General features: G+C 39.2%; 1 protein-coding gene across 13 annotated transcripts in view; it reads right to left on the bottom strand.

Moving 5' to 3' along the window:
• The window catches only part of srpk2 (SRSF protein kinase 2), a 233,143-nt gene that overhangs the window by 149,414 nt on the left and 56,488 nt on the right, over positions 1-27,241 (bottom strand). For 6 of the 13 annotated variants that reach the window (XM_072240921.1, XM_072240920.1, XM_072240929.1 and 3 more), the window contains one exon: positions 11,180-11,243. The exons of the other annotated variants lie outside the window; for them this stretch is intronic. In XM_072240921.1, coding sequence (XP_072097022.1) covers positions 11,180-11,243 — 64 coding nt within the window. The remainder of the gene's footprint in view (positions 1-11,179; positions 11,244-27,241) is intronic. 13 annotated transcript variants of the gene reach the window in all.

The following is a 27,241-nucleotide window of genomic DNA, read 5'->3' as shown; positions in this document are numbered from 1 at the left end:
TTACAAGATATACTTAGAGTGCATTAAGTCTGCTAATTTGAGGGGAGACACCAGTATTCCGACAAGCCATATATTTACAATGTACGTATTTATAAATAAAATACTGTTATATTAATTTCCTTCGCCTCTTTTCCAAATGTAGGTTGCTTCACTAATTACATAAACAAAGATTCAAGCTGCTTGACTACAAGTCTCAGTCAATGGAAATAAAAGGGAAAAAAAAATCACCTGCAATAATTAAGGCTATCCTAACATAGCCTACCTAAAAATTTCTCCTAAATTAGGCAGGCCCTCAACAGGTAAATTAGACAGCACATTAATAATGTCAAAGAATCAAACTAATATACAAACAAATATATGCTTATTTTTATTTTATATGCACAATTCTGTTTGTGTGAACTCACCTTCAGAGTTCCTTTCACTTCCTGATTTCAGCCTCATTAATCAATTTACCATCAAACAGAAAAATTGAGGATCAGTGCACCATTGTCCCATGTACAAACTTCCAAAATAACCTATAGGAAGAAATCTTACTAGTTCTGTCGAAAAGCCCAAAAATTTGAAATAGAACAAAAAATTAAATATCTCGCAAATAAAGCATCATCTCTGAATAGAGAAACAAACTGAACATATTAGGCTGATGAATTGGTCAGAAATGTAAACAAATGGAAATTAAATATGCAGACACGAGGAAATCTGCAGATGCTGGAAATTCAAGCAACACACATAAAAAATGCTGGTGAACGCAGCAGGCCAGGCAGCATCTATAGGAAGAGGTACAGTTGACATTTCAAATCTTTCAAATCTCTTACTATCTCTTCTTTCAGTTAGTCCTGACGAAGGGTCCCAGCCCGAAACGTCGACTGTACCTCTTCCTACAGATGCTACCTGGCCTGGAAATTAAATATACTGTGTTTTGTTAAAATTCTGATATGTCATACTGCTTAGCTAAGTATTTATAAATATTTCAGATTTTTAGCAAAATGCAGAAATTTTGCTTTTAAAAGTATGAAATGTAAACTCTTACATAGAAATATGCAAATGAAAAATATAAACCCTTTATGGTCCTTGGATATAGCGGTCTTGTCATATTCTTGTTCCCCCAACCTGGAGCCTTCCATTCTACTCATTCTACTTACTGACCCTGTCCAGTTTACATACCATCAAAGGCCAAGGTTAAGCAAGCCCTCAATAATAAACAAGAAAAAACCTATCCCAATGCCTTTCAAATCGTTGCTAGGGACTTCAATCAAGCTAGCTTGAAGAAATCTTTGCCTAATTATCATTATATCACCTGCAGCACCAAGGGTCCCAATACACTCAACCACTGCTGCACTGCCATATGAAATGCCTACATTTCCATGCTTAGACCAGTTTTTAGGAAATCTGATCACTTAGCTATCCTCCTCCTACCTCCATACAGGCAGAGGCTGAACAGCACGGCTCCAGGAATAAGGACAATGAAGAGGTGGTTGCAGAAGGCAGAGGAGCAACTATGGGACTGATTTGAGTCAGCAGACTGGGCCATGTTCCAGAACTCAGAGGATCTTAATAGTACATATTGTTTCTTAACAGTACATTTGATTTTTTTGCGTTCTATCACTGAGCAGCAGTGAACCATCTGATTGGCCTATCAGAGTTCTCTTTGGGAACTAGTTGACTTGATCAGCATTTCTGATCTGGCTATTATTCACAATTCACTTGATTAAAAAATCAGAATCAGAATCCTTTATTATCGCCAAGTTTATAAAGTTAGTTGTGGACGAGTGTATCCCCACAAAATTATATTGAGTCTTCCCCAACCAACAGCCCTGGATGAATCAAGGGATTCGCAATCTGCTGAGGGTCAGATCAGAGGCGTGCAGGTCTGGCAACCAAGTAAAATACAAGAGGTCCAGGTATGACCTCCAGAAAGCCACCTCACATGTGAAATAGCAGTTCCAGACTAAAATTGAATCATAGAAGGATGCTCAACAAGTGTGGCAGGGCTTGAATGATATCACCACCTACAAAGTAAAACCAAGCGACAGCTGTGACCATAAGGTTTCATTCCCAGATGAGCTCAATGCTTTCTATGCTCACTTTGACCAACAAAACATGGAGAAACCTTCACTAACTCCCACAACTCCGGACAACCCTGTGACTTCAGTCTCCAAGGTTGATGTGACAGCATCTTTCAGGAGAGTGAACCCATGGAAAACATCTGGCCTAGAACTAAAGAACTGTGCTGATCATCTGGCAGGCATGTTCAGTAATATCTTTAACCTCTCGCTTTTGCAGTCTGAAGTACACACCTACTTCAAGCAGGATTCAAATTTATCAGTGTGCAAGAAGAGCGGGGTAAGCTGCCTCAATTACTATCATCCAGTAGTAGTTTCTGGTTAAGATGGCACCAGCGAACAAAGATTCCTCAAGCAACATCTTCCAAGTCGTCAATCATTTCAGCTTTTAAATGTCTTCTACTTATTATTTTTATCTTAATTTTGTTTTTGAAACTGTTGAAGCCTGTGACTTACAGTCTGTAGTTTGATCAAGCAAGCTATTCCCAAGAAAACTCCAAATGAGAAATGCAAGTACAAGCTACCAACGAGGAGAAGCTCAGAGGCGATACAAGGAACAATGATCGACTATATTTCTTGCCAATTAAAGCGCCAAGGTAGATTGAAACATCAAGACAGATATGGAGGAGAGTGAGCAATTCTCAGAGGGGCTGCTGTGTCTCGATGCTCTCGGAGACGTCATCGAAATTGTGAGGTTTATGGATCAGACTGTAGTTTAAACTAACTGTAGTTCATATCAGCCTCTTTCAGTGTTCTCGCCCCATCTTTCTTGTTGCAGATTGGCAGACTGGGGGTTTGGGTCATCTGTTAGTTTTTGTGTGACGGTGGTGTTTGGGGTTTGCAAGTTTTTGCTTCTTTTTCTTTTCATGCGGGGGGGGAGGTGATGTCTTTCTTTCAACTATTTACATGGTTTTCTGTATTCTATGGCTATCTGGAAAAGAGACACATTTCAAATTTCAGAGTTGTATTATGCATACATCCATAATAAAATGAACCTTTGAACCTTACATCCACTGTGATGAAGAGTTTTGAGAGGTTGGTGATGAAACTCCTGCCCGAGGAGTTCTTCATTCGACCCTGGAACATCTGAACAGTGAAGATGCATAAATCAGAATGCTCTTTATTGACTTAAAGCTCTGCATTTAAATATTATTATCCCCTCAAAGCTAAACAATAAGCTCCAAGACCTGTGCATCAATACATCCTTGTGCAACTGGATCCTCAATTTCCTTACTTACAGACCTCAATCAGTTCAGCAGTTCAGTTTGGCAACAAGATCTCCTCCACAATCTCCATCAGCACAGGTGCACCACAAGGCTGTGTGCCTAGCCCCCGCACCCCCCACCACCACCTTCTCTACTCACTTTATACATGACTGAGGCTGAATACAATTCCAATGCCATATTTAAGTTTGCTGATGACAACACTGTTGTTGGCTGAATCAAAGGTGTTGACAAATCAGCATACAGGAAGAAGACTGAAAATCTGGCTGAATGGTGCCATAACAAAAATCTTTTACTCAATATCAGCAAAATCAAAGAGCTGATCATTGACTGCAGGAGAAGGAAACTAAATGTCCATGAGCTAGTCCTCAAAGAATCAGAGATGAAGAGGGTCAGCAACTTTCTCAGCATTATCATGTTAAGAGGATGTGTCCTGGGTCCCACACGCAAGTGCCATTACAAAGAAAGCATGGCATGTTTGTGAAGATATGGCACGACATCCAAGATGTTGACAAACCACCGACAGATGCATGGTGGAATGTATACTGACTAGTTGCATCACAGCCTGGTATAGAAACCCCAATGCCCTTGAATGGAAAAACCTACAAAAGGTAATGGATACAGCCCAGTCCATCATAGGTAAAGCCCTCACCACCACTGAGCACATTACAAGGAATACTGTCACAGAAAAGCAGCATCCATCAAGAACCTCTTGGCCATGCTCTCCTCTCGCTATTGCCATCAGAACGGAGGTACATGTACCTCAGGACCAACACCAACAGGTTCAGGAACTGTTATTACCCCTCAAACATCAGGCTCTTGAACCAAAGGGGCTAACTTCACTCACCCCAACACTGAACAGTTCCCACTACCTATGGACTCTCTTTCAAGGAATCTTCATCACATGTTCTCAATATTTATTGCTTATTTGGTTATTTATTATTGTTATTTTGTTTTTCTTTCTTTTACTATATATTTGTAGTTTGTTGCTTTTTGCACATTGGTTATTTTTCCGTCTTACTGTGTAGAGTTTTTCATTGATTTTATTCTGTTTTTGTCTTTACCGTGAATGCCCACAAGAAAATGACATAAATGTACTTTGATTATCAAATTGTTTGAACTTGGATGTTTCAACAGTACAAATAACAGTAAAAATTAAATCAGAAAATATGCTTATGAAGTATGAATCCATTTTAAAATGAATACAGCTGGAATAAGGATTTATACAGAAGGCAATATCTTGTTAAATGTTAATTCATCTCATTTGTTGTTTGGAGAATATTGTTGTGCTTGCCAAGGTAAAATGAGAGTTGATACGAGTGGAAATCCATCAGCATTTCATTAGTAACTGAGGTAATCCTCCCAACTTTTATCTTTGTGCTAAAATATCTCTGCAAAGATTAAAATAGTAACAGACTATTTTCAAATATGTATTAACAACTTTAAAATTAGGTCAGTTGAAGTCAAAATTATTAAGCTTAAAAGAATCTTATTTTGCTATTTATAGGCAACCTAGGTTAAATGGTATACCTCAACATCATTTAATTACTGCTTTCTATTACAGATAGTCAGTGCACTGACCCAGTAACATAGAAACATTTTCCAAATAATCTGCTTTAAAATAAAATTAAAGTTGAGAAAATTCATCTTAATTTTATTGATCTGCTTTATTGACTTCAAATAGTAAAATCTGATCACAGGCCACACAGTCTCCAGGAACAAGACTGATGAATATCTGAATATTTCCAGGCACCCTTAGTTCTAACTTCCAAAACATAGGTTAAAAAAAAATACAACATTCCCAGATAATTAAAAATGTGGTTTTACTTATTCATGTTGCGGTCTTCAAATTATAAAAGGGTAGAAATTCATTCTGGTTGCTTGTTATTAAGTGAGCGTATGTAGTAGAGATCACAAGTACCAAACTGCTTCCAAAATTCACCTCATTATGTAAATGCATTCAAAATATAACCGATTGAAAACTGCAAGCCAAAATATTTTGCAGCAGACATATCCAGGAGCACTCCAAAACTCAAAATTCAATTTTCCCAATAGGATTTATTTCCCAGAGGCTTTAATCAAGGATGTAGTAGCATCTGACAATCTATAAATACCTCTCTTCTCAGTTGTCACTAGAGGACCTTCTGATGTCATTACCAACCCACCTAAACCCAAATTTAAGTTCAGACTTGAGAGTGCCTTCATCGGCATATGTACACAATGGAATTTCTGCTCTAATAATGGTCTTATAAGCTGTATTATTTCTGTTCAAAAAGCTATAAGCATGCTGATAAAATCTTTGTACAGCTTCTCCAAGCCTCAGCTTCCAACTACGTGTTTTAGAGCAGATTCAATCATTATAGAATACTGCTTTTTTTTTGGTGCATCACTGGGTAGAGGTAGCCCCACAAATTGTCTGCTGCATCTGGGTTCTTTTATTTTCTTAGCTATTCTGGTTAATTTGGAATATTCTATCTCTTTACAAAAGCCTTTTGATCTGAATGTGGACTGTCAGTTAACTTCTTGCCATATAATGGCTCTGGATATTTCAAGTAATTCTTGTTCTACTTAGCATAGCTGCTGAGTATTTCATCTGCTGCCCAACTGCCCCGATTAACCTTTGACTAGGTAATCTGTACAATTTATCCTTCACCGCAACCTAGCGGAGATATTTCCTTTGTCCAATACACTGTCCTGTCTGAACTTGAAACAACTTGTTTTCTCTTTAGCAGTTCTGATAAAGGAACACTTATCTGAAACATAAGCCGGCCAGCTGGTGGCACAATGGCATCAGCGCCGGACTCCGGAGCAAAGGCTCCCGAGTTCAAATCCGAGTCACCACACCTCTCCTCCGCCCCAAAGCATGCTTTCCATCCATGCTGGGTTGAGCATCGAGCTAGCCACTCAACCTCGTAAAAAAAAAAAGGGTCGAGTCAGGAACTTTCATATCATGACCCGATTAATCCGAAAGGAGACCAATCCTGACACCACGTGCCAGACAAGAATGGCTGACTGTCTGGTGCGACACGTAAAAAAAATCTGAAACATTAAAGGTTTTCCCCCATAGATTCCATCTGACTTGATGCTTCCAATATCTTCATTTTTAATTTCGACATTGTTAGATACTCACATAATCTTAAAAACCTTAATCCAAAACTCTTTGAAGTCTCAACTTTCTGATAGACGATAGGTTTAAATTCCTAAGTAAATTCTCCAAAACTGATGACTCTGCACTCAGTGGCAACTTTATTAGGTACACCTGTATACCTCATTAGTACAAGTATCTTATCAGCCAATCATGTGGCAGCAACTTCTACATAAAAACATACAGACATGCTGAAGAGGTTCACTTGTTGTTCAGACCAAACATCAGAACAGGGAAGAAATGTGTTCTACATGACTTTACCTGTCATATGACTGTTGGTGTCAGATGGGATGGTTTGTGTATCTCAGAAACTGTGCATCTCCTGAGTTTTCCACACACAAGTCTATAGAGTTTACAGAGAATGGCTTGAAAAAAAACTATATCCAGTGAGCAACAGTTCTATGGCAAAAATGCCTTGTTAATTAGAGCAATCAGAGGAAAATGGCCAGACTGGTTCAAGCTGAGAAGAAGGCAACAGTAACTCAAATAACACTGGTGTGCAGAACAGCATCTTTGAATGCACAACACATGAAACCTTGAAATGGATGAGATACTGCAGAAGATCACACCAGGTTCCACTCCTGTACCTAATACTGAGTGTATGTCCTCGTAATATTCAAGTACAGCAATTATCAATTTTGAACTCTGCATGAAACACAAGGTTACTGACATATTCCTCCACATTAACTTAATGTTTCCTATTTACAGTATATTCTTTTCCTTCATTTACTGAATAAGCTCCTGCCTGACCAAGGACCTGAGCAATTTGCCTACTACCACAATAGGTCACAATCTCCATGGCTCGAACTCTGCTTTGGCACATCTAGACAGCAACAAAACATATGTCAGTATTAATCACCAAGCTTATAACCCTGGGCCTCTGTTACAGAATTCTGAACTTCCTGAAGACCACATTCAGTACGGATCACTGACAACATCTCCTCTTATTGGTCATCAAACACAGGCACACCTCGCCACCATACTCTCTCTACTCATTACTGTGTGGCTAAGCAAAGCTCAACTGCCATTTATAAATTCATAGATGACACCACTGCTGTTGGTAAAATTTCATATGGCAACAAGAATGTGTACAGGAGTGAGATAAATCAGCTGGTTGAGTTAGTCATAACAACAACTTTCCACTCAACATAAACAAGACCAAGGAATCAATATTAGCGATTTTTTTCTTTGGGAGTTTGAGGAGATTTGGTATGTCACCAAAGACTTGCAAATTTCAAAAGATTTACAATGGAGAATATTCAGACTGGTTGCATCACAGCCTGGTATGGAGACTCCAGTGCAGAGGATCGCAGGAAGCTGCAGAAAGTTGCAGACTCATCCGGTTCCATCGTGGGAATGAGTTTTCCCACGGTCAAGGATATCTTCTCATGACGGTGCCTCAAGAAGAAAACATCCATCATTAAGGACCTTCACAATACTACTGTCGGGGATGAAAAGAAGCTGGAAGACTAACATTCAATGATTTTGGAGCAGTTTTTTATAGTCATACTTTATTGATCCCGGGGAAACTGGTTTTCATTACAGTTGCACCATAACTAATAAATAGTAATAGAACCATAAATAGTTAAATAGTAATGCGTAAATTATGCCAGTAAATTATGAAATAAGTCCAGGGCCAGCCTATTGGCTCAGGGTGTCTGACCCTCCAAGGGAGGAGTTGTAAAGTTTGATGGCCACAGGCAGGAATGACTTCCTATGACACTCTGTGCTACATCTCGGTAGAATAAGTCTCTGGCTGAATGTACTCCTGTGCCCACCCAGTACATTATGTAGTGGATGGGAGACATTGACCAAGATGGCATCCAACTTAGACAGCATCCTCTTTTCAGACACCACCGTCAGAGAGTCTAGTTCCATCCCCGCAACATCACTGGTCTTACAAATGAGTTTGTTGATTCTGTTGGTGTCTGCCACCCTCAGCCTGCTGCCCCAGCACACAACAGCAAACACTATAGCACTGGCCACCACAGACTCGTAGAACATTCTCAGCATCGTCCAGCAGATGTTAAAGGACCTCAGTCTCCTCAGGAAATAGAGACGGCTCTGACTCTTGTAGACAGCCTCAGCGTTCTTTGACTAGTCCAGTTTATTGTCAATTCATATCCCTAGGTACTTGTAATCCTCCACCATGTCCACACTGACCCCCTGGACGGAGACAGGGGTCACCAGTACCTTAGCTCTCCTCAGGTCTACCACCAGCTCCTTAGTCTTTTTCACATTAAGCTGCAAATAATTCTGCTCACACCATGTGACAAAGTTTCCTACCGTAGCCCTGTACTCAGCCTCATCTCCCTTGCTGATGCATCCAACTATGGCAGAGTCATCCAAAAACTTCTGAAGATGACAAGACTCTGTGCAGTAGTTGAAGTCCGAGGTGTAAATGGTGAAGAGATATAATTTTCCCCTCTGTTATCAGATTTTTGAATGGTACATGAACCCATGAAAACTGCCTCTTTTTTTTTTTGCTCTTTATTTTGTACAATATATTAAGCTTAGGCACTGTACTGTTGCCACAAAACAAATTTCACATAATACCAGTATGAGACAGTGATAATAAACCAGATTATCTACAGTACTATTATCCATCAAGAATCAAGGTTTAACTGTCAGCATGCAAGAAATTTATGAGCATATAGTCATTGGGTCATTCAGCACACTGTAACTATTTGATGAAAATACATTCCACTCTGGACAATATTACACCAAGCATTATATTCCTTATCAAAGTACAAACATAATATTGTCATATAAACTTCTTGAACATAAACATGGCCAATAAAGGAATGACAACATTCCAATCTGCACAACCTTCCCATGTGAAGGGAGCATTGAAGAGGGAAAGAAAAGAACCAACCTACAATTTCGACTCCTGACTGTTGGAAGCCACATATAAAATGAAGATTAGAAAGAGTAATTCGAAAGTATTTTGAAGGAAATTGCATACAATATCGTCCAAGGGCCCTGCTAACTCTGTCAAACATTTTCACAGCTTAATTCAGTACCTTATAGAGAAGAGTATTGGAATTTGGAATTAAAATTGAGTTTGTTAGAAATATGCATTAAAATCAGACTAATATAATTTTCCAAAGCATTATGATGGCACCTAAATACAAATACTGAAGTTGCCATTCATTTAGAGTTAATCACCCAAGTGGGCAGAAAGGTTACAACACGAGTTACTACAGAGAGAAATAATCTGAGTTTTGTACGTTTTTATTCCAAACAAAAGTTGCCATATGCATCATAATGGTTGATATAGATGTAAACATACCAATGCAACATCAGGTTTTCTTATAAAGCATGGGCCTGCTGTAAAAGTCCTACTTAATTTCTGTAATGGCTTCCCTGGTATATTCTGTTTGTATCACCATTACTGCTATGAAACATAAACTTATTTTGAGCAATGACAAGAGAGAAACACCATCAATAAAATGTTTACAATAAAATATGGAAATATTGAGAAATACTTTTGTCTTTTTGAAACTTTGAATCCAAAGAGGAAAATACCATTAAGGAGTTCAATTAATTTAGTTCAGTAATTTTCAAAGCGACCAAGTAGCAAGTCAAGAAATGCACTGCATATTCTAGCACTGATCAGCCAACTCAAGTCACTCTAGGTCATAAGTAGCAAGTTAACTGGTAGTAAACCTCCATGAATTCCTTTTCTTTACTGGGTGATTGGTAAGTTTAACAAATCAGCCACTTTTATTACCTTTAAATGTACATTACCCTGCTAATCACAAATACATAATTAAGCATTTAAGTTAATAATTAATTCTCCATTACGAAACCTGTAATTCCATTTCAATACAACATTTTGCTGTAGTACTCTCTAAAAGCAATGAATGCAAAGTTTTGTCACAGCAGAGTAGCTGTCTGATACTCAGTCCATAGGTTTTCTTCCCCACAACCTTGTAAAGCCACACATTCAGAAATCTTGAGCATGGCTTCATCAAAAATGTGCAATTAGTAATCATGGCTGACTGAAAAGCAAATGTATACCATAACATTTTATTTTTCCTAATTTCTTAACAGAAGCTGTTAATTACTGATGCAAGATGGTAAATTCAACCATTTAAAAGCCCTTAACTGAGTAAATTACACTGACTTTTTACAACCTCCTTTTGTTAATTCTTTCAATTAATATAGATTTTGGTTTGGGAAAAAGAACACGGTATGGCTTTATAAACATTACAAATCAGTTATCTTCATGTATAGGTATGAAACATTACTGCATCAGATAAATATGTTCTCATAGAACAGAACCATTAAGCAGCAGCATGTCCGCTTCATTGACTAATTTGTGGGTTAGTGATTTCATGTCCAAGAAACAGACACTCCTTTTCAGAACTGGCTCAGGCTTAAAAAGCATTATAGTAAGTGGGATGTTCTGCATTCATGTTCTGTGCATGTCACAGCAGGAAAGAGGGGGGAAAAAAAAACTTACATTGGTATAATAATATGCAGCACATTAATGTTTGCTATTTGATTTAAGTAATGCAGATAGTTAGCATAATACACAAATCAATTAGCCTCGGATACCCTCAATAAAAGCAACAAGCCTCCAGAATAAAAATAGATACTGAAAAATATGTTAACCAATGCAGTGAAGCTCTCTTAGCTGACGTTTCAACATCGGCAGCTCCTTTCTCCTTCCCTCCCGCCCTCCTTCAGATTTCCCACTGTCTGCCTTTATCATCAATTCTGGGTGCAATGGATGTTTGCTGTACCTTTCTGAAGAGGACGACTTCCCAGAGTTAACTGACATCAGCAGCTCAATCTTCTGCTTGGTTTCTGGAAAAATTAGAAAACGTTCAGAGCCGAGTACCTCTGGTTTCTTTTCAAAAACCTTATCTTCAAAATTTAGATATTCTGGCTAAACCAGACTGAGGCCACAGGTTTCAAATGCTTCTGCGTGTACTGTAATTCACTGCTTCTGAAAAATAGAGGGAGGGAGGGAGAGAAAGCTCCAGAGGAATCAAGCTTCACTAAAATGTGCACATGACCATTTATGAAAACAGGAAGTACAGTACCACTTTTCGCAATGTAGGGGTAGTTTTCCAGGCTGTACCAACATACAATTCATGTCACACCAGACACAGCCACAGCAATTATGGATCAGCAGAGCTTTTTTTTGAAAGCTGCATCAGTATTAAAATGTTTTCTCACAAAATAAACTATTTAATATCAGTTCTCTCCCAGTGATGCTGCAAATATTACAGGGTGCCTTTGCAAGTAAATTTTAGCCAGCTAGTCGTATTTACTTCTTAGTTACATAATGCTGTTGCAAGAGCAATCTGAATTGCCTGATTAAAAAGCCAAGACATAATAAATGTTCCAAAATTTTACAAAAGCAAATAGAAATCAAATACCTAAAATGCTCAATTATTTAAACTTGTGTTTCCTTGGTTAGTGTAATTGTACACCTGGGTACAATAATATAGATCAAAGGTAACTCATGCATTGTTACATCAAACTAAAAAAACAGGAAATATTGTTAATCTGAAATAAAAAAAAATAATCCAAATAAACAGCAACTTATTAACTATACGATAGCTTACCAGTTCAAAACAGGTTAACATTTCACATGAAATATCTTTATCAGAAATGAAATATAGCAGATTGACCACTGACAAAATAAGAACTAGTAAAAGATATTTGCTGTTATTATATATTGATATAAACTGGCAACTAAAGTGCTTAACAGATGATGAAACCAAGTTGACAAGATTAGTCAGAAATCTAAACTATTTTATCTGCAAAGAGACTCAACAGCTCTCTTTACAGATACTGCTCTGTTTTTGAAATAATTCTGCCTTTGTCTCAGACTTCTAACAGCGTCAGCATTCACTTTTGAAAAGAGCAATTGCTATGATTGCTTCTGAGAAATAAAGTGAGAAAAATAATCAATGAAAAGAACAAAATGATTGAAAATTATGTCTATGGGGTTGGAGGTGATACAAAATTAGAGAAAAGCAGAGATAAATAAGAGATAATGCATAGGAAGGGAAATTTCTGTAATCTAAAGAACAAAATCATATTTAAAAACCTCAACTGAAAAAGTTACAATGAGCAGTGGAAAAGTAATGGACAATGTTTACATGTGGTAATTTAGTTTGTAAATTGTCATTCAGGTTAATTGCTACTCATCAATAGAATGATGGAAATAAAGTATACTTTACAAGGGGACTAACATTATAACTAACAATGATAAATAAAATTTGTAATAAGCAAACAGCAAGGAATTGAAGACAATTGGAAAAAAGGTTCATAAGAGTATTAAAAATTGAAAATTAGTGAAAATAAGATTCATTAGAGATGAAAGAAGAAACATGGAGGCAGTGTGATGTTGTGTATACATACACACTGCCCCAGTTTTACCCTGTGGTACTGACAAATGTTAATCCTGATGCAGATACTGCCCTACGTACCTATCCGCTGATTTTAGAAAGTTACGCTCAGTTGTCCCTGAAGTTTAGGCCATCTAATAATATGTTCATGACACTATGATATCTTCTCTATAAATTGTAGATGGCAATAAATAATCAGTTAACAAAGCACCACAATGAATTCTCTTCTAATGTATCTCCAACATTGCCCAATTTTGTGAATCCCGATTTACTTGGTACATTTTTAACTGACAACAGAATCAACCATATTGACTTGCCCATAAAATCCCAAAGGGTTCTACAGCTAGCTTAAGAGGAAGGGAACAGCAAGGGCAAAATTGGTCCTCTTCAAGATCAGTGTGGTTGTCCATGCATGGAGCCAAAAGAGTTGGGGGGAGATTTTTTTTTGCATCAAGAGATAGACAGAGTCTACAGACTGAGGCAAAAGAGCGGTGATCTCGTGGACCATATCTAGATTACAGAAGGGGAGTGCTTGCTATCCTGAAGTGAATTAGGTTCGATAAATCCCCAGGGTTTGTCAAAATGTCCTCTTAGACCCTGTGGGAGCTTTGAAGAAATTGCAAGGGCCCTGGCAGAGCTTTTTAAAACATAGCTCTGGGTGAGGTGTCGGAGGATTGCTAATGTCATTCCATTGTTCAAGAAAGGCTCTAAGAGTAAGCTGGGGAATTATAGGCTGGTAAACCTGTTGTCAGTCATGGGTAAATTATTGGAAGGTATTCTAACGAACAAGATATATTAAGTATTGCATAGACAGTGTCTGTTTAGGAATAGTCAACATGATTCTGTGCATTGCAGGTCACATCTAAACTATCCTATAGAGCTTTGAGGGCACTATCAAGAAGGTTAGTAAAGGAAAGATGTGTGGACATTGTCTACATGGACTTTAGCCAGGCCTTTGACAAAGTTCCATATGACAGGCTGGTCCAGAAGGTTAAATCTCTTGGAATTCAGAATGAAGTAGTCAATTGGATTCAACATTGGTTTAGCAGGAGAAGCTAAAGAATGGTAGTAGACAATAGATGTTGAAGTTCTATAAGACGTTTAAGTATTGTGGGCAGTTCTGGTGATTCACTGACAGGGAAGTTATTAATAAGCTTGAAAGAGAGCAGAAAAAATATTCACAAGGATGTTGCCAGGACTTAAAGACTTGAGCTGTAGGAAAAGGTTGAATTGGTTAGGAGTTTATTCTGAAGCACAGGAGAATGAGCATAGATCTTCTAGAAGTATACAAAATTATGTGGGACACAAAAAGGGTGAATGCATGCAGGCCTTTTCTTCCTGAAGTTGGGTGAGACAAGAACAAGAGGTCTTAGACTTAGGGTGAAAGGTGAAATCTTTAATGGTAATCTGAGGGAGATCTTCTTCACAAAGGGTGGTGCAAGTATGGAACAAGGCGCCAGCAGAAGTAGTATATGTGCGTTCAATTCAAACGCCTAACAGAAGTTTGGATAGATACACAGAGAAGGAGGGTAGGGAGGGCTATGGTCCAGGTGCAGATAGATATAACTAGGCAGAATACCAGGGTGGCACAAACCTGAAGGGTTTGTTTCTGTTTTGCAGTGCTCTGGGACTCCACTTAGTCCTTTGTTGTTGTTAACTTTGATTATCTCAGGATCAATTAGTTGGCACCCTATTTCTCATTTAAAAGCTGTTCCTGGGTTACGCCACAGCCTCAATTTCTACATGCATGCTGATGAAAACCAGCCACTTCACCACTGTCTGACTCAGCACTCTTCACTAATTTTAAACAACTGAAAGTGTTTAAACCAATCCTGGTAATGGTAAATACCTGAAAAAATATTTAGTTGCTATGAAAATCATCAACCCTGATGTTCTTCCTCAAAAGATGCCTGATCCACTAGCTATATATTACCTCATATTTTAAACATGTATATTCTTTGACTGTATATTTTGGAATTAGCAATCACAAATTTAAATTTTGGCAAGACTTTTCTTGATCTGGGTTTTGAGACTAATTAACAACAAAATTGGGCTGCCTAGTTGTGAACAAGAATAATGATTTAAACTTAATTATTATATTTCTTTTTTTTAACATGCAGAAATATCAGATGACTTTTCTACCATACTCAAGTTAAATATTCTCCAGATCTTCTATCAACATATAGCAATGTTCAATGATCTTAGAATAGCATATAATTTATGACACAGACCATCTAGCCTATACCATCTATGCTCATCAGGCAAGTAATACAGGCCTATAACACTGCAGTTCACAGCTCTTCAGGTTCACCTCCAAATGGTTCTGAATGTGCTCAAAGCATTCTTGGTAAAAATGCAACATATCCACTGACTCTTAGGAATCCTTGACCAATGACCTCTCAAGTGCCTCAAGGTACTGTGCAATTTATTCAATTCTTAAAATTATAAAGGGAAGTAGGGTCATTGCTGACCAATACATCATGAATTTGAAATCTTCAAATATCTTCCGTAATCAACCTACAGCTATGTCGCTGCATTGAAGATAATGGTGAATTTCACTGTTAAGTCCACCTTTCTCAAGAATTGGCTATGAAGATATAGGAAGTCGGGGCATGTTGACACAGAGAAAACACAACTGAGGTTATGTTCTGTGGGTAGCTGAATTCAAGAAAAATGTATCACAGACCATCCGACTAATGGTGTTAAATACTTTAATAAGGTTGAGAAAGACCATGTATGGGGCCTTGTCATTTCCCCTGCATTTTTCTTGGAGCTTTTTTTTGAAAATGAAGATCAAGTTGACTGCTCCTCCAGATGGAAAAATACATTGCAAGTTGAGGATCAATTCTTCGACCACTGGAAGGTGGTTTCCTCAGGGCACACTCTTCTGAGGACTTTGGTAAATATCAGAGACCCTCTGCATTACCACAATTGAATTGTCTCATTTCAAAGATGGTTAGAAATATGGCATTTCTGAAATATATCCACTTCTTCACAGATGTGGTTAATGAGGCTACTGATTCCTGTCAGCAGTTCATTGACAAATTTTAGGATTAAAGGACTTTTTAAAATTTGAAATAGTGCCTTCTCAATATTCCTGTTGGCCAAGATATTACAGCAAATCTGGCCCAATCTCTAAACTGTCCAGCATCTTGGACTGAATGAGTAAATGCTCCCTGCAATTAAAATTTGTTAAGTTACTAACTCGGGCTCCACTGCAACCTGCTTGTTACCTATGGACTCCATTTCTATCCCAAGCAGTGGTCTAAAATTGAACCATTGTTTGAACTCTTGCTGCCATTTTTTGATCTTAAGGTACATTTTGAGCCACCTGTCCACAACATTACCAGAACTGTCTATTTTCACCTGCATAGCTACTCAGCTCTGCTTTACATGGGGGTTACTTCCTGTTGCCTTTGATACCTTCCAGCTTCTTGGTCAGACACAAAATGCTGGAGGAACTCAGCAGGCCAGTTAGCATCTATGCAAAAGAGTAAATAGTCGATGTTTCCGACCAGAATTCTTCTTCAAGACCCAAGTCCTGAAGAAGGATCTCGGCTCGGAACATTGAATGTTTACTCTTTTCCATAGATGCTGCCTGGCCTGCTGAGTTCCTCCAGCATTTTGTGTGCGTGTTGCTTTGGATCTCCAGCATCTGTGTATTTTCTCATTTTGTTGAACTTCTTGGTCAGCCCACTAAGTCAATCTTCATAAATCTGAAGACACTCCAATTTTTCATTATTTGCAAGTACATGGAGACCTGTTCACCCCTTACATCTGACTTCATTGACCCACGTACACTTCTGGTTAAACAACATATCTATTTTAAAATACATATCATTGTTTTCATATCCCTTTTAATATCATCTTTCCTATATTGGGTAATCTCATCAGCTCTATAATTCTTTGACATAGCTGCTCTCCACCAATTCTTGTCATTTTATCATCCCTGAATTTAATTATTCCTCCATTGATGACTCAGCCTCTTGCTCTCAGCTGTCAGGGTCTCCTGAGATTTCCTATCTCAGCTTCTCAATCACTATACTTCCTCCATAATAAAGCTTCCAATCTAATATCCCCATATGTTGTTTGATCAAATGTTGATTGATAATGTTCCAGTGAAGCTTATGAAATTACTGTGTTTCAGGCACTATATAAGTACATTGTTATTGTAAATATGTAGGAACTTAAACAATATCAAGCTTGAATTGGGTGTTGCTTGAATAAGCCCATGTGATTTCTTTCCTGCCTCTATTTGCAAATTATCTCAAGGTCTGTTTGCTTTTGGATTTAATGCTATTTTGTTACAAATAGATTGAAGATTTTATATTTCATTATATTATGTATATTGTCAGAATCTTTTAATTGAGGCTATCTTTAATATTACTATTAAAAATTAGATTCTGTGCAATAAAGCTCTTGCAATTCATGGCTGTTATGTGTTGATGAATGTATGTATCTGTCTATTTTAAGAAAGAGGCTATTGTGTTATTATGTCATTCACTGACTGCTAATCAAAGGTCAATTGTACTGCCGAAATCAGATGAATAAGATAATGGGACACATATCATTTAAAACATTATTCTTTTACTTCTAATACTGAAAGAAATATACAAAGATATTCATGAACCATGACTACTGCAAAAGGTTTTTTTATTTTAAAAAGGAAGTGGAAGATGAGACATGAAGAAATATGATTGAAAGGGCCTTTAAATGTTCTGTTCTAGTGATTTTTTTTAAATGGAGAGACAGGGTTTAGGGTGTAGTCCCAAGCAATAATACCAGGACGATTTGAAGGGTCTGAGACAAAAGCTCTGCCTTGAGCCAGGAGAGATTACGTCATCTTTTGCAGATATTGTTTATTTTTCATTTGGAGGCACTAGCAGTTTTACTAAAGGCTTTGAAGCATGTTAACTTTCATTTAAGGAATACTTTTGTTAATTTAGCAGTCTGGCAATGCAAAGTGTTCATGGAAAAATAAAAATTCAATAGATATTTTATCAACTCACAAAAATAATAGTTGTAACATCATTTTGAGTGCATAGAGGTCTCCCTGCATGCATACTTCTGAAATTTCTGTATGCCCCTTTGCTACTTACTGAGCTAGCTCTTCACAGACGGTACTCTGAAGACAACCAGTTCACTGCCAGCTTTTTCGGACTTGTTTCTATAACTCACCATGAAATTTCCTATAATTTCCCCAGTCATTCTTATACAGACATCAACAGCAAGAGGATAACTTGGGAGAATGTAGACCCACTCAATGATAAAGGAGGGAACATGCATTTTGAACTGTAAGGCATGGGTGAGGCCCTAATGAGTAGTCTGCATCCATAGGTGGAGGTGATGGAGCATTGTGAGACCAGAGTGCAGCATGATAGTATCCTAAAGCATTAACTCTTAAAAGAACATTAAAGTGTATAAATCCCCAGGGCCTGATGCAATACGATATAACCTAGATTATTAAGAGAGGCAAGAGATGAGATTGCAGGACCTCGGCCAAGATCTTTAGCCATAGGCGTGGTCTAGTAAGCAGATAATGTTGGTCAAGAACGGAAATTGCGATAACCTTGGAAACAAAAACCAGTGAAACTATCAGTGGTGGGAAGCTGTTGGAGAGCAATCACAGAGAAAGGATTTATGAGCATTTGGAAAACCATGGCCAAATTAAGAACAATTCAGTTTTGGGCAGCAGCAGGTCATGTCTTACTAATTTGACTGAGGTGACAAAGGTGATTGATGAAGGTAGAGCTGTGGACCTTGTACATGCATTTTTAAATGTTTGACGAAGTCTGTCATGGTAGGTTCATCGAGAATATTAAGATACAAGGGTTCATGATGACTTGGCCATTTGGAAATGTCTGGGAGTTTTGCTGTCACTGATAGAAAGAAATGGTCTGGATTAAAATGTAAATGGATGGGTTAGTAGGTTCAGAGACAATACTAAGATTGACTTTGTGGATGGTTAGAAGATTGCTAAAGGATGCACGGGATATGGTTCAGTTGCAGACGTGGGCAGGGAAACAACAGATGGTGTTAAAATGTAGAACGGACAGTCACTACTACAGGGCACTTAACAGTATTGATGGACAGAGGAATCTTGGGGTCCAAGTCCATAGCTTCCTGAAACAAGCTGCGCTTCATTAATGGAGTCACTAGTTCAAGACAGGCACAACTCAGGGATATATGCTTCGCCCATTGCTCTACTCTCTCTACCCTCATACTGCATAATTAACCACAGTTCAAATGCCATTGATAAATTTGCCATTGACACTACTGTTGATAGAACCTCAGTTGACTAACAGAAGGCATACAGGAGTGCATAGATCGGCTGGTTTAGTGGTGCTGCAACAATAACCTTGCTCTCAACATCAGCAAGACCAAAAGATATATTGTGGACTTTGGGAAGGGGAAATCAGGATGACACACACCAGTTCTCTTTGAGGGGTCAGCCGTGGAAAAGGTAAGCAGATTCATGCTTCTGGGCCTCAACATTTCAGTTGATCTATTCCGGGCCCACACATTGATGTAACCACAAAGGTGAACTAGTGGTTCTACCTCATTAAGAAGACTTGGTACATCATGAAAGACACTTGCAAATTTCTACAGATGTACAGTGAAGAAGTCTTTTTACCATTTGCACCACTGTCTGGTATGGATGCTTCAATGTGCAAGATCAAAAGAGGCTACAGAAGTTTATTGACTCAGCCAGTTCCATCACAATCCTCCCCACCAAAGACATTTTCAAGAGGCAGTGCCTCAAGGAGCCATCCATTATTAAAGACCCTCACTATCTGGGACAAAGTCTCTTCTCATTAGTGAGTATTGACTCCTCACCTTCAGGGAGGAGGGACAAGAATCTGAAGATCCAATAACTTAGGAACAGGTTCTTCCCCTAAGCCATCCGATTTCTGAATGGTCCATGAACACCAGATTATTCTTCTTTTTCACTACTTTTGTAATTCCTTTCATATCCAGCACTGTACTGCTACCACAAAACAATAAATTTCACGACATATGTCTGTGATCAAAAGTGAAAAATACTAAGTTTGTTTTTTTTCCCCCCCACAAGATATTCCTATGTGAATTTTGGGTATAACACATCAATGAAGTCCTAATCCAATGCTACAACTACATACATGTTATTTAACTTAAGAGGACAACCAGTCTATCAGAGGAAAGTGACAAATAGTTAAAGAACAAATTAATTGCAACTTATAGCAACATCCTCTGCTGCCCATCAAGTACTATTCTGCTTAACTTTATGATTAATTTCCTTCCACATTCACAAGTTGTGAGGGCAGACAAACACCATTGCAACTTTAACTTAGCTCATCATTTCAAAATTGAATAGCGTCAGGTTTCTGTTGAGATTTAGGAATTTGTCAAAGTATCACAGCTAACTTGCAAAGGAGCAAATCATGACACAATGATAAGACATTAATTGGAATGAATTTTGCTAGTTAACAGCAAAGCTAAAACAAACATCTGTTTTTCAGCATTATCCTTCATCAAGTCTCAACATTTTCTTCAACTATCATACCTGCAATGATATCATTTAACAATTTTACATAGCTACACAGCTTAACAGTAAACAATGTTTTTTTTAAGACCATTGGTTGAGTGGCAAAAAACTCAGGTAAATACATTCTAAAATCATTACAAGTTAATTTTTGTTAGAAATTTGCTTGGCACTTATTTGTCCTCTGATGCAAAAGTTACTGTAAAATGCCAAAAGGAACTGATAGTCTTTCAAACTCGTTTACAAAATGTTAGAATGGTCATACAGCACAGAAGATCATTCAACCTAGAGTGTACACCTCCTTCTTGGCCTCCAGTAATCAGGGTCAACCATGGATGTTGCGTTCTAGCTGTCCTAAGTTGATATACAAGACAGTACACAAGCCAAGGCAATACTCCAGTTCTGACTTAACGTACATTTTTATATGGGTTTAATATAACTGTTCTTGACAACTATATCTGAGCCCCATTATCCCATATGCTGTATCAATAGGCCTTCCCATTTATGCACAAGTCTTGGCACTTCTGTTCCTGTACACATTTAGAACTGCCTCAGTCAATACTGTCTTCCTTTGGTTTTTCTCCCCAACTACATCATATCGCACTTTTGTGTTAAATTTCATCTATCATTTGTCACCCACTCAGCCAGCTAGTTTTGTTGCAAGCCTCAACTATCCATCTCACCATTTATGACATTTCCAATGTTTATGTCATCTGCAAACTCAGAAAATTTAATTTCAAGTTGACATAATTTAAGCCAATAATTTTTGTGGTCACACGATCTACAACAAGATTAGATGCAACACTCACAACACACTGGAGGAACTCAGCAGGTCGAGCAGCATCCATGGAAATGACGAGTCCACATTTCGGGCCTGAACCCTTTGTCAGGACTGTAGAGGGAAGGGGTAGAGGCCCTATAAAGAAGGTGGGGAGGAGGGTGGGAAGGAGAAGGCTGGTAGGTTCCAGGTGAAAAACCAGTAAGGGGAAAGATAAAGGGGTGGGGGAGGGGAGGCAGGGAGGTAATAGGCAGGAAAGGTGAGGAAGGAATAGTGGAAAACACAATGGATAGTAGTAGGAGGCGGAACCATGAGGGAGGTGATAGGCAGCTGGAGGAGGGGGCAGAGTGAAATAGGGATAGAGGAAGGGAGGGGGAGGGAATTACCCAAAGTTGGAGAATTCTATGTTCATACCAAGGGGCTGGAGACTACCTAGACGGTATATGGGGTGTTGCTCCTCCAACCCGAGTTTAGCCTCATCATGGCAGTAGAGGAGGCCATGTATGGACATATCTGAATGGGAATAGGAAGCAGAGTTGAAGTGGGTGGCTACTGGGATATCTGTCTGTTGTGGCGGACGGAGCGGAGGTGCTCAACGAAGATTAGATGAACGCTTGACCTCACAATCCATGTCATTATGATCTTGCACCTTATTGTCTATCTATCCTGTATATTCTCTGCAGCTGGTGCACCTTGTGCATTTTGTTATTGTTTTACCTTGTACTATCTCACTGCACAGCATGAACAGCATGCAAGGGAACTTTTTCTCCATACGTCAGTATAAGTAGTAGTAATAAACTAATTTGACTAATTATGCTGTCAGCTTCCAAATGCATCATTCAAGAGGTCAAGAGAGAAAATTGAAGAAATTTATCAGCTTTTAAGCTTGTCTGAATGCAAGATCTTCAAGTTCACAAATAACAAGCATCACAACATTAAAAATATAATTTTGATTATTCCAAGCCCAAGTTTTCAAACCCGCAGCAGACCCTCACTGGTGTAACTATTGTATATACAATCGTATGTCCTGATGAAGAGTGAAAAATGAACTGATGTTTGGCTGATTTAAACACCAAACCAGATTAGAAAGATCGAGGCATCAAGGCCGAGGGCTAAGGATGACTTGGTGTTCAACTCACTACTCCGTGTGGTTTGCTTATCTCAGCTTTAAACTAGCTCAGTGGCTGTGGACTCACTTTTGGCAACTCTGTGATTCATGCCTTGTGTTATTTGTTTACTTTTTGTTAGTATAAGGGGTTTCTTCTTTTATGTTACTGCAAAGGCTAACAAAATGGCTTCTTTATTATGTTATAATAAAAATAGCTTTTCTGTAGTAATAACTGCGATGTAAGGAGTTTTCTCTCTCTCTCTGCTTGTCTGTGTTATATTATTGATAAGAGAAGGAACAAACCAATTGGGATAGATGTTATTCTTTCTTGTGTGTCTGCAAGCTATTGTTTTTCGCGGGCTTTGGGGCAGAAGGTGATGGGGACAGAGAGAGGAGACACGATGCTGTAAGTTGGGCGGCGGGACGGACCCTGAGCGGGAGTCCGAGGCCCAGGGTCTTTGGCAAGGAGAGGAGACGAAGACAGACTCGTGTGGAGCGTCCAGTCAATCACCTTGTTTGGTCCCAGGCGGCAGGTCGAGGAGGTCGGAGGAGATCGAATGGTAGAAAGAAGACTCCATTAATTGAGCTCCAATGGTTATGCACAAAGTGGTTGAACTTTGATAAGTTTGGCACCTTTTACTTTCCTTTCATATTGTATCTCTATTAATTATATAGTTCCAGTAAGATCTATAAAGTGTAATCATTTAATCACATATGGTGTACTGTCTGTTATTTGGCATGGTGGGGTACATCACACAGCATCCACACAAACTTGATTACCCAGTTTGGCAGGACCCAAAGGCTGCTCCCCCTAGACGAAAGCGAGCTGAGCCAACCTGAGGCTTACCAGGAGGCTACATTTGAATGATTTTTCCTTTTTTTTCCCCCACCCATACGTTGGGTGTTTAACAGTCTTTGTTGTGTGGGGTTTTCTTAATGGGTTCTACTGAGTTTCTTTGTTTTGCAGTGAAACTTTATAGAGCGTTATATCTAGAACTCCAGCATCTTAAGAATCTGCTAAGCCAGGTGACAAAGATACAGAAAAATAATAAGAAATACTGCACTACAGCCAAAAAAGTTTGGGAACCTGACCTGAAATGTTACTAAATACTTATAGAAGTATGTAATAGAATTATAGTCAAATTACTCCAAAATAGTCATCAGGATCAGGTTTGTTATTGTTATCATGTGATACATTTATCCATAAGATCTCTTCCCAGGACTGAAATGGCTAACGCGAGGGGGCATAGTTTTAAAAGGTACTTGGAAATAGGTACTGAGGGGATGTCAGGGGTAAGTTTTCTCACACAGAGAGTGGTATGTGCATGGAATGTATATATAAAAAAGTTAACTTAAAAATAGTAGTGCTAAAACAAAAATAATAATAGTGAGGTAGTGTTCATGGGTTCAATGTCCATTTAGAAATCAGATGGCAGAGGCAAAAAAGCTGTTCCTGAATTGCTGAGTGTGTGCCTTCAGGCTTCTGTACCTCCTTCCTGATGGTAACAATGAGAAGAGGGTATGCCCTGGGTCAATGAGAAGAGGGTATGCCCCGGGTCAATGAGAAGAGGGTATGCCCCGGGTCCTTAATAATGGATGCTGCCTTTCTGAGGCACCAGTGCTTGAAGATGTCTTGGATACTACGGAAGTTGGTACCCATAATGAAGCTGACTAATTTTACAACGTTCTGTAGCTTCTTTTAATCCTGTGCAGTAGCCCCCATACCAGACGGTAATGCAACCTGTTATGTTCTCCACGGAGCATCTGTACAAGTTTGTGTTTTAGGTGACAAACCAAATCTCCTCAAACTCCAAATGAAAGATAGATGTTGTTTTACCTTCTTTATAGTTGCATTGATATGTTGGGACCAGGTTAGATCCTCACAGATATTGACACCCAGAAGCTTGAAATTGCTAACTCTCTCCACTTCTGAGCCCTCTATAAGGATTGGTTTGTGTTAACTCATCTTACTTATTCTGAAGTCCACAATCAGCTCTTTGGTCTTATTGACATTGAGTGCAAGGTTATTATGCGACACCACTCAACTAGCTGGCATACCTCACTCCTGTACACCCTCTCATCTCCACCTAAGATTATGCCCCAACAATCATCAACAAATTTATAGATGACATTTGAGCTATGCCCAGTCACACAGTCATGGACGTAGAGTTCACCAGTGGGTTAAGCTCATATCCCTGAGGTGCGCTAGTGTTGATTAGACCAATTCAGCCCGTGATACATTTATCTACATGATCTTTTACAAAACTTGCTGCCCTTAACACCTGCTGGCATTTAGGGCAGAAATGAAGTTTCTCCATTTCAGTCTGTCCTTGGCTATCTTCTCTAATGTGTCCCACGCGTGATTCAGAGTCCTCACTTTTGCTTCTACAGTCCTGCACCAAGTTGTCTTTGGTCTCCCGCGTTTCCTCCACCCTTCAGGGATCCAGTGAAGTGCAGTCTTGATGATGGATTTGGCTTCTCATCATGTGCCCAATCCATCTCCAACCCTTCCTCGTGCTGACTGTGGCCATGTCTTCTTGATGACACTTAAGGAGTAGGGCATGGTTGGACATCTTTCTTGGCCGGAAGATACAGTGGATCTTCCAGAGGCTCATGGTGTGAAATGACGACAGCCTGGTAGGGACATTCAGCATTCTGACCCATACAAGGGTGTGGACAGAACACAGCTCTGGTACAGCTTCAGCTTGGTGTCGATGCTGTACTTGGTTGCTCCTTGATCTAAAGGCATTTCTAGCTCTTCTGAGTCTGCACCTCACGTCTTCTTTGGTCCCATCATCCTGCCAAATGATGCTGCCCAGGTAAGTGAACCAGCTAGTGCAGAGCAAGTAAATCCCATATACCTTGATGGGAGAAAGAGACTCTACATTGAGGGTCATGGTCTCAGTCTTTCTCTGGCTGACTCTGCCCAACCTGCACACCAAAGATACACAGGTGCTGAGTTTTCTCTTGCATGTGTTGGAATGAATGTGATAATAAAGCAAGGTCACCTGCAAAGTCAAGATCTTCTAAAGTAGAGAATAGAATCACCTAATGCCCTTCTGCTGATCTTTCATTATTTGCCTCACAAGCTAGTCATTCGCCAGGTTAAACAATATCGCTGACATTGCACAGTCTTGCGGCACAAGTCTTGACTTCGAAGGTCACGTTGTGGTCCCCAGTTGTACAGATGAAGTTAGCATAGCAACTCTGGATATGCAGGACAATTTTGGAAGCAATCCTGTATGATCTGAAAGTTCACAAGAGGCTTTCCCTGTGGATGCTATCAAAAGCCTTTTCAAACACCACAAAATTTACATACATTTGTCTCTGCCACTCTGTGCACTGCTACATAACGTTACAACAGTGTGAAGATCTAATCCACACAGCCCATTCTTCCTGAAGCCAGCTTGCTCCTTCATCAAGCACACATTGACAGCATCTGCAATCTGTTGAACAATGATTTTGGCGAGAGTCTTACTGGGCACTGACCAAAGTGTGATGCCACGTCAGTTGCTGCAATCACTTAGCACTCCTTTCTTAGGGATCCTAACAATGTCTTCCTTTGTCCAGTCCTTGGGTGCTTGTCTCCATTCCCAGATTATAGTAAATAGTATTTGCAGGATAGCTGCTGCAACTTTTGGTTCAATTTTGAACAGTTCACCATTCAAACTGTCATGTCCTGGAGCTTTGCTTTCTTTAGTGACTTAATTGCAGCAACAATCTCTTCTTTCTTGGGTGGATCTCTATTGATTATCAACGTTCTCTGCTGCTTCTTCTATGTCAGGTTCTTCACCTTGTGGTGGTCTATTCAGTAATTCTCCAAATACACTTTCACAAAGTTGTTTTCTAATTCATTTAAAGGTTATGAGTAACAACATTTTTAAAATATGATTTATACTAGAAGCCAACTTTCAACCCCAGGTCAAAACAAAGCCATAAACATAACTTCATGGCTTATTTTCCATTTCTAGTTCCATTTCTGTTTTCTATTTTTGAATCTGTGATGAAATATAAATGGCAATGATGGCATATTCATAAAGATGGTCTATGCTTTATGAGTGGCAATGTTTTCCAGTCAAAAAGCAATGAGCTGTGGTCTCAATCGACATCATGGATCCAAATTAGTTTTTTTTATTGGTTCATAGGGATGGCTTTGGGGACCAAAGGGAGTTGGGGATCACATTAGGGTTTAGGGAAAGCGATATGGTGGAGTTGGAGAAAAAGCTGGAGTCTGGGGCTCTGCATCACACTCCATTTGTCATATTTGAAGTCTAGTGACTTAGACATGTATCAAAGGACATGCATTGATGTCAGGCTGGCAAGCGCTGTGATGAAGACCAACGAGGACAAGGTGGCTCCCCCTCTGCCAGGTCAGCAAGTTCCGGGATCATAGATCTGTGCAGGCAGGGGGCACAAGGGCCAGTGACTCCTTAGGTCGACAAGTCAGTGAGAGCAGGGTTCAAGGACTGGAGTTCAGAGTCCAGTCATCAGCAAGTTTGAGGCCTGGATTCCTGGAGTCAATATTAAAGATCACAGGCTAAAGGTGGAAGGCTGAAGTCGGCGAGTCCAAAGTAAGGGCTCGATGGCCAAAGCTCTGGGTCTGCAAGTCCACTGGGGACAGTCAAAGTTCAATGGAGGCTGGAAGCCTGAAATCCTTGGATTGGAGGACTGTGTATATGTGAGTGGGTGGGTGGGTAGGAGGAACAAAAGGGGCTTGATTTGCTTTTGTCGTTGCTCGTGTTGTTTTGTTAAACATTGTGAGCATGCTGCGTTGGCACTGCAATGTCTGGCGACACTTGAGGGCTGCCCCAGCACACCCTTAAGTTGCATTGGTTGTTAATGCAAATGACACATTTCACTATTTTTTAACGTAAATGAGATAAATAAATGAAACTGAATCTGATTCATCAGTCAAAAATTTTACTTACCAGCCAACTTTCCACAGGAGACTATTATTGCCACTAAATGGTGATATATCTTTCTGATCACTAGGTTAAAAGAAACCAGACCCCAGGCCATTAAAACTTAACATTT

This window comes from Mobula birostris, chromosome 23 (genome assembly GCF_030028105.1).
Source record: "Mobula birostris isolate sMobBir1 chromosome 23, sMobBir1.hap1, whole genome shotgun sequence".
NCBI classification, from domain to species: domain Eukaryota; kingdom Metazoa; phylum Chordata; class Chondrichthyes; order Myliobatiformes; family Myliobatidae; genus Mobula; species Mobula birostris.
This window is presented reverse-complemented; position numbering and strand designations above follow the sequence as displayed.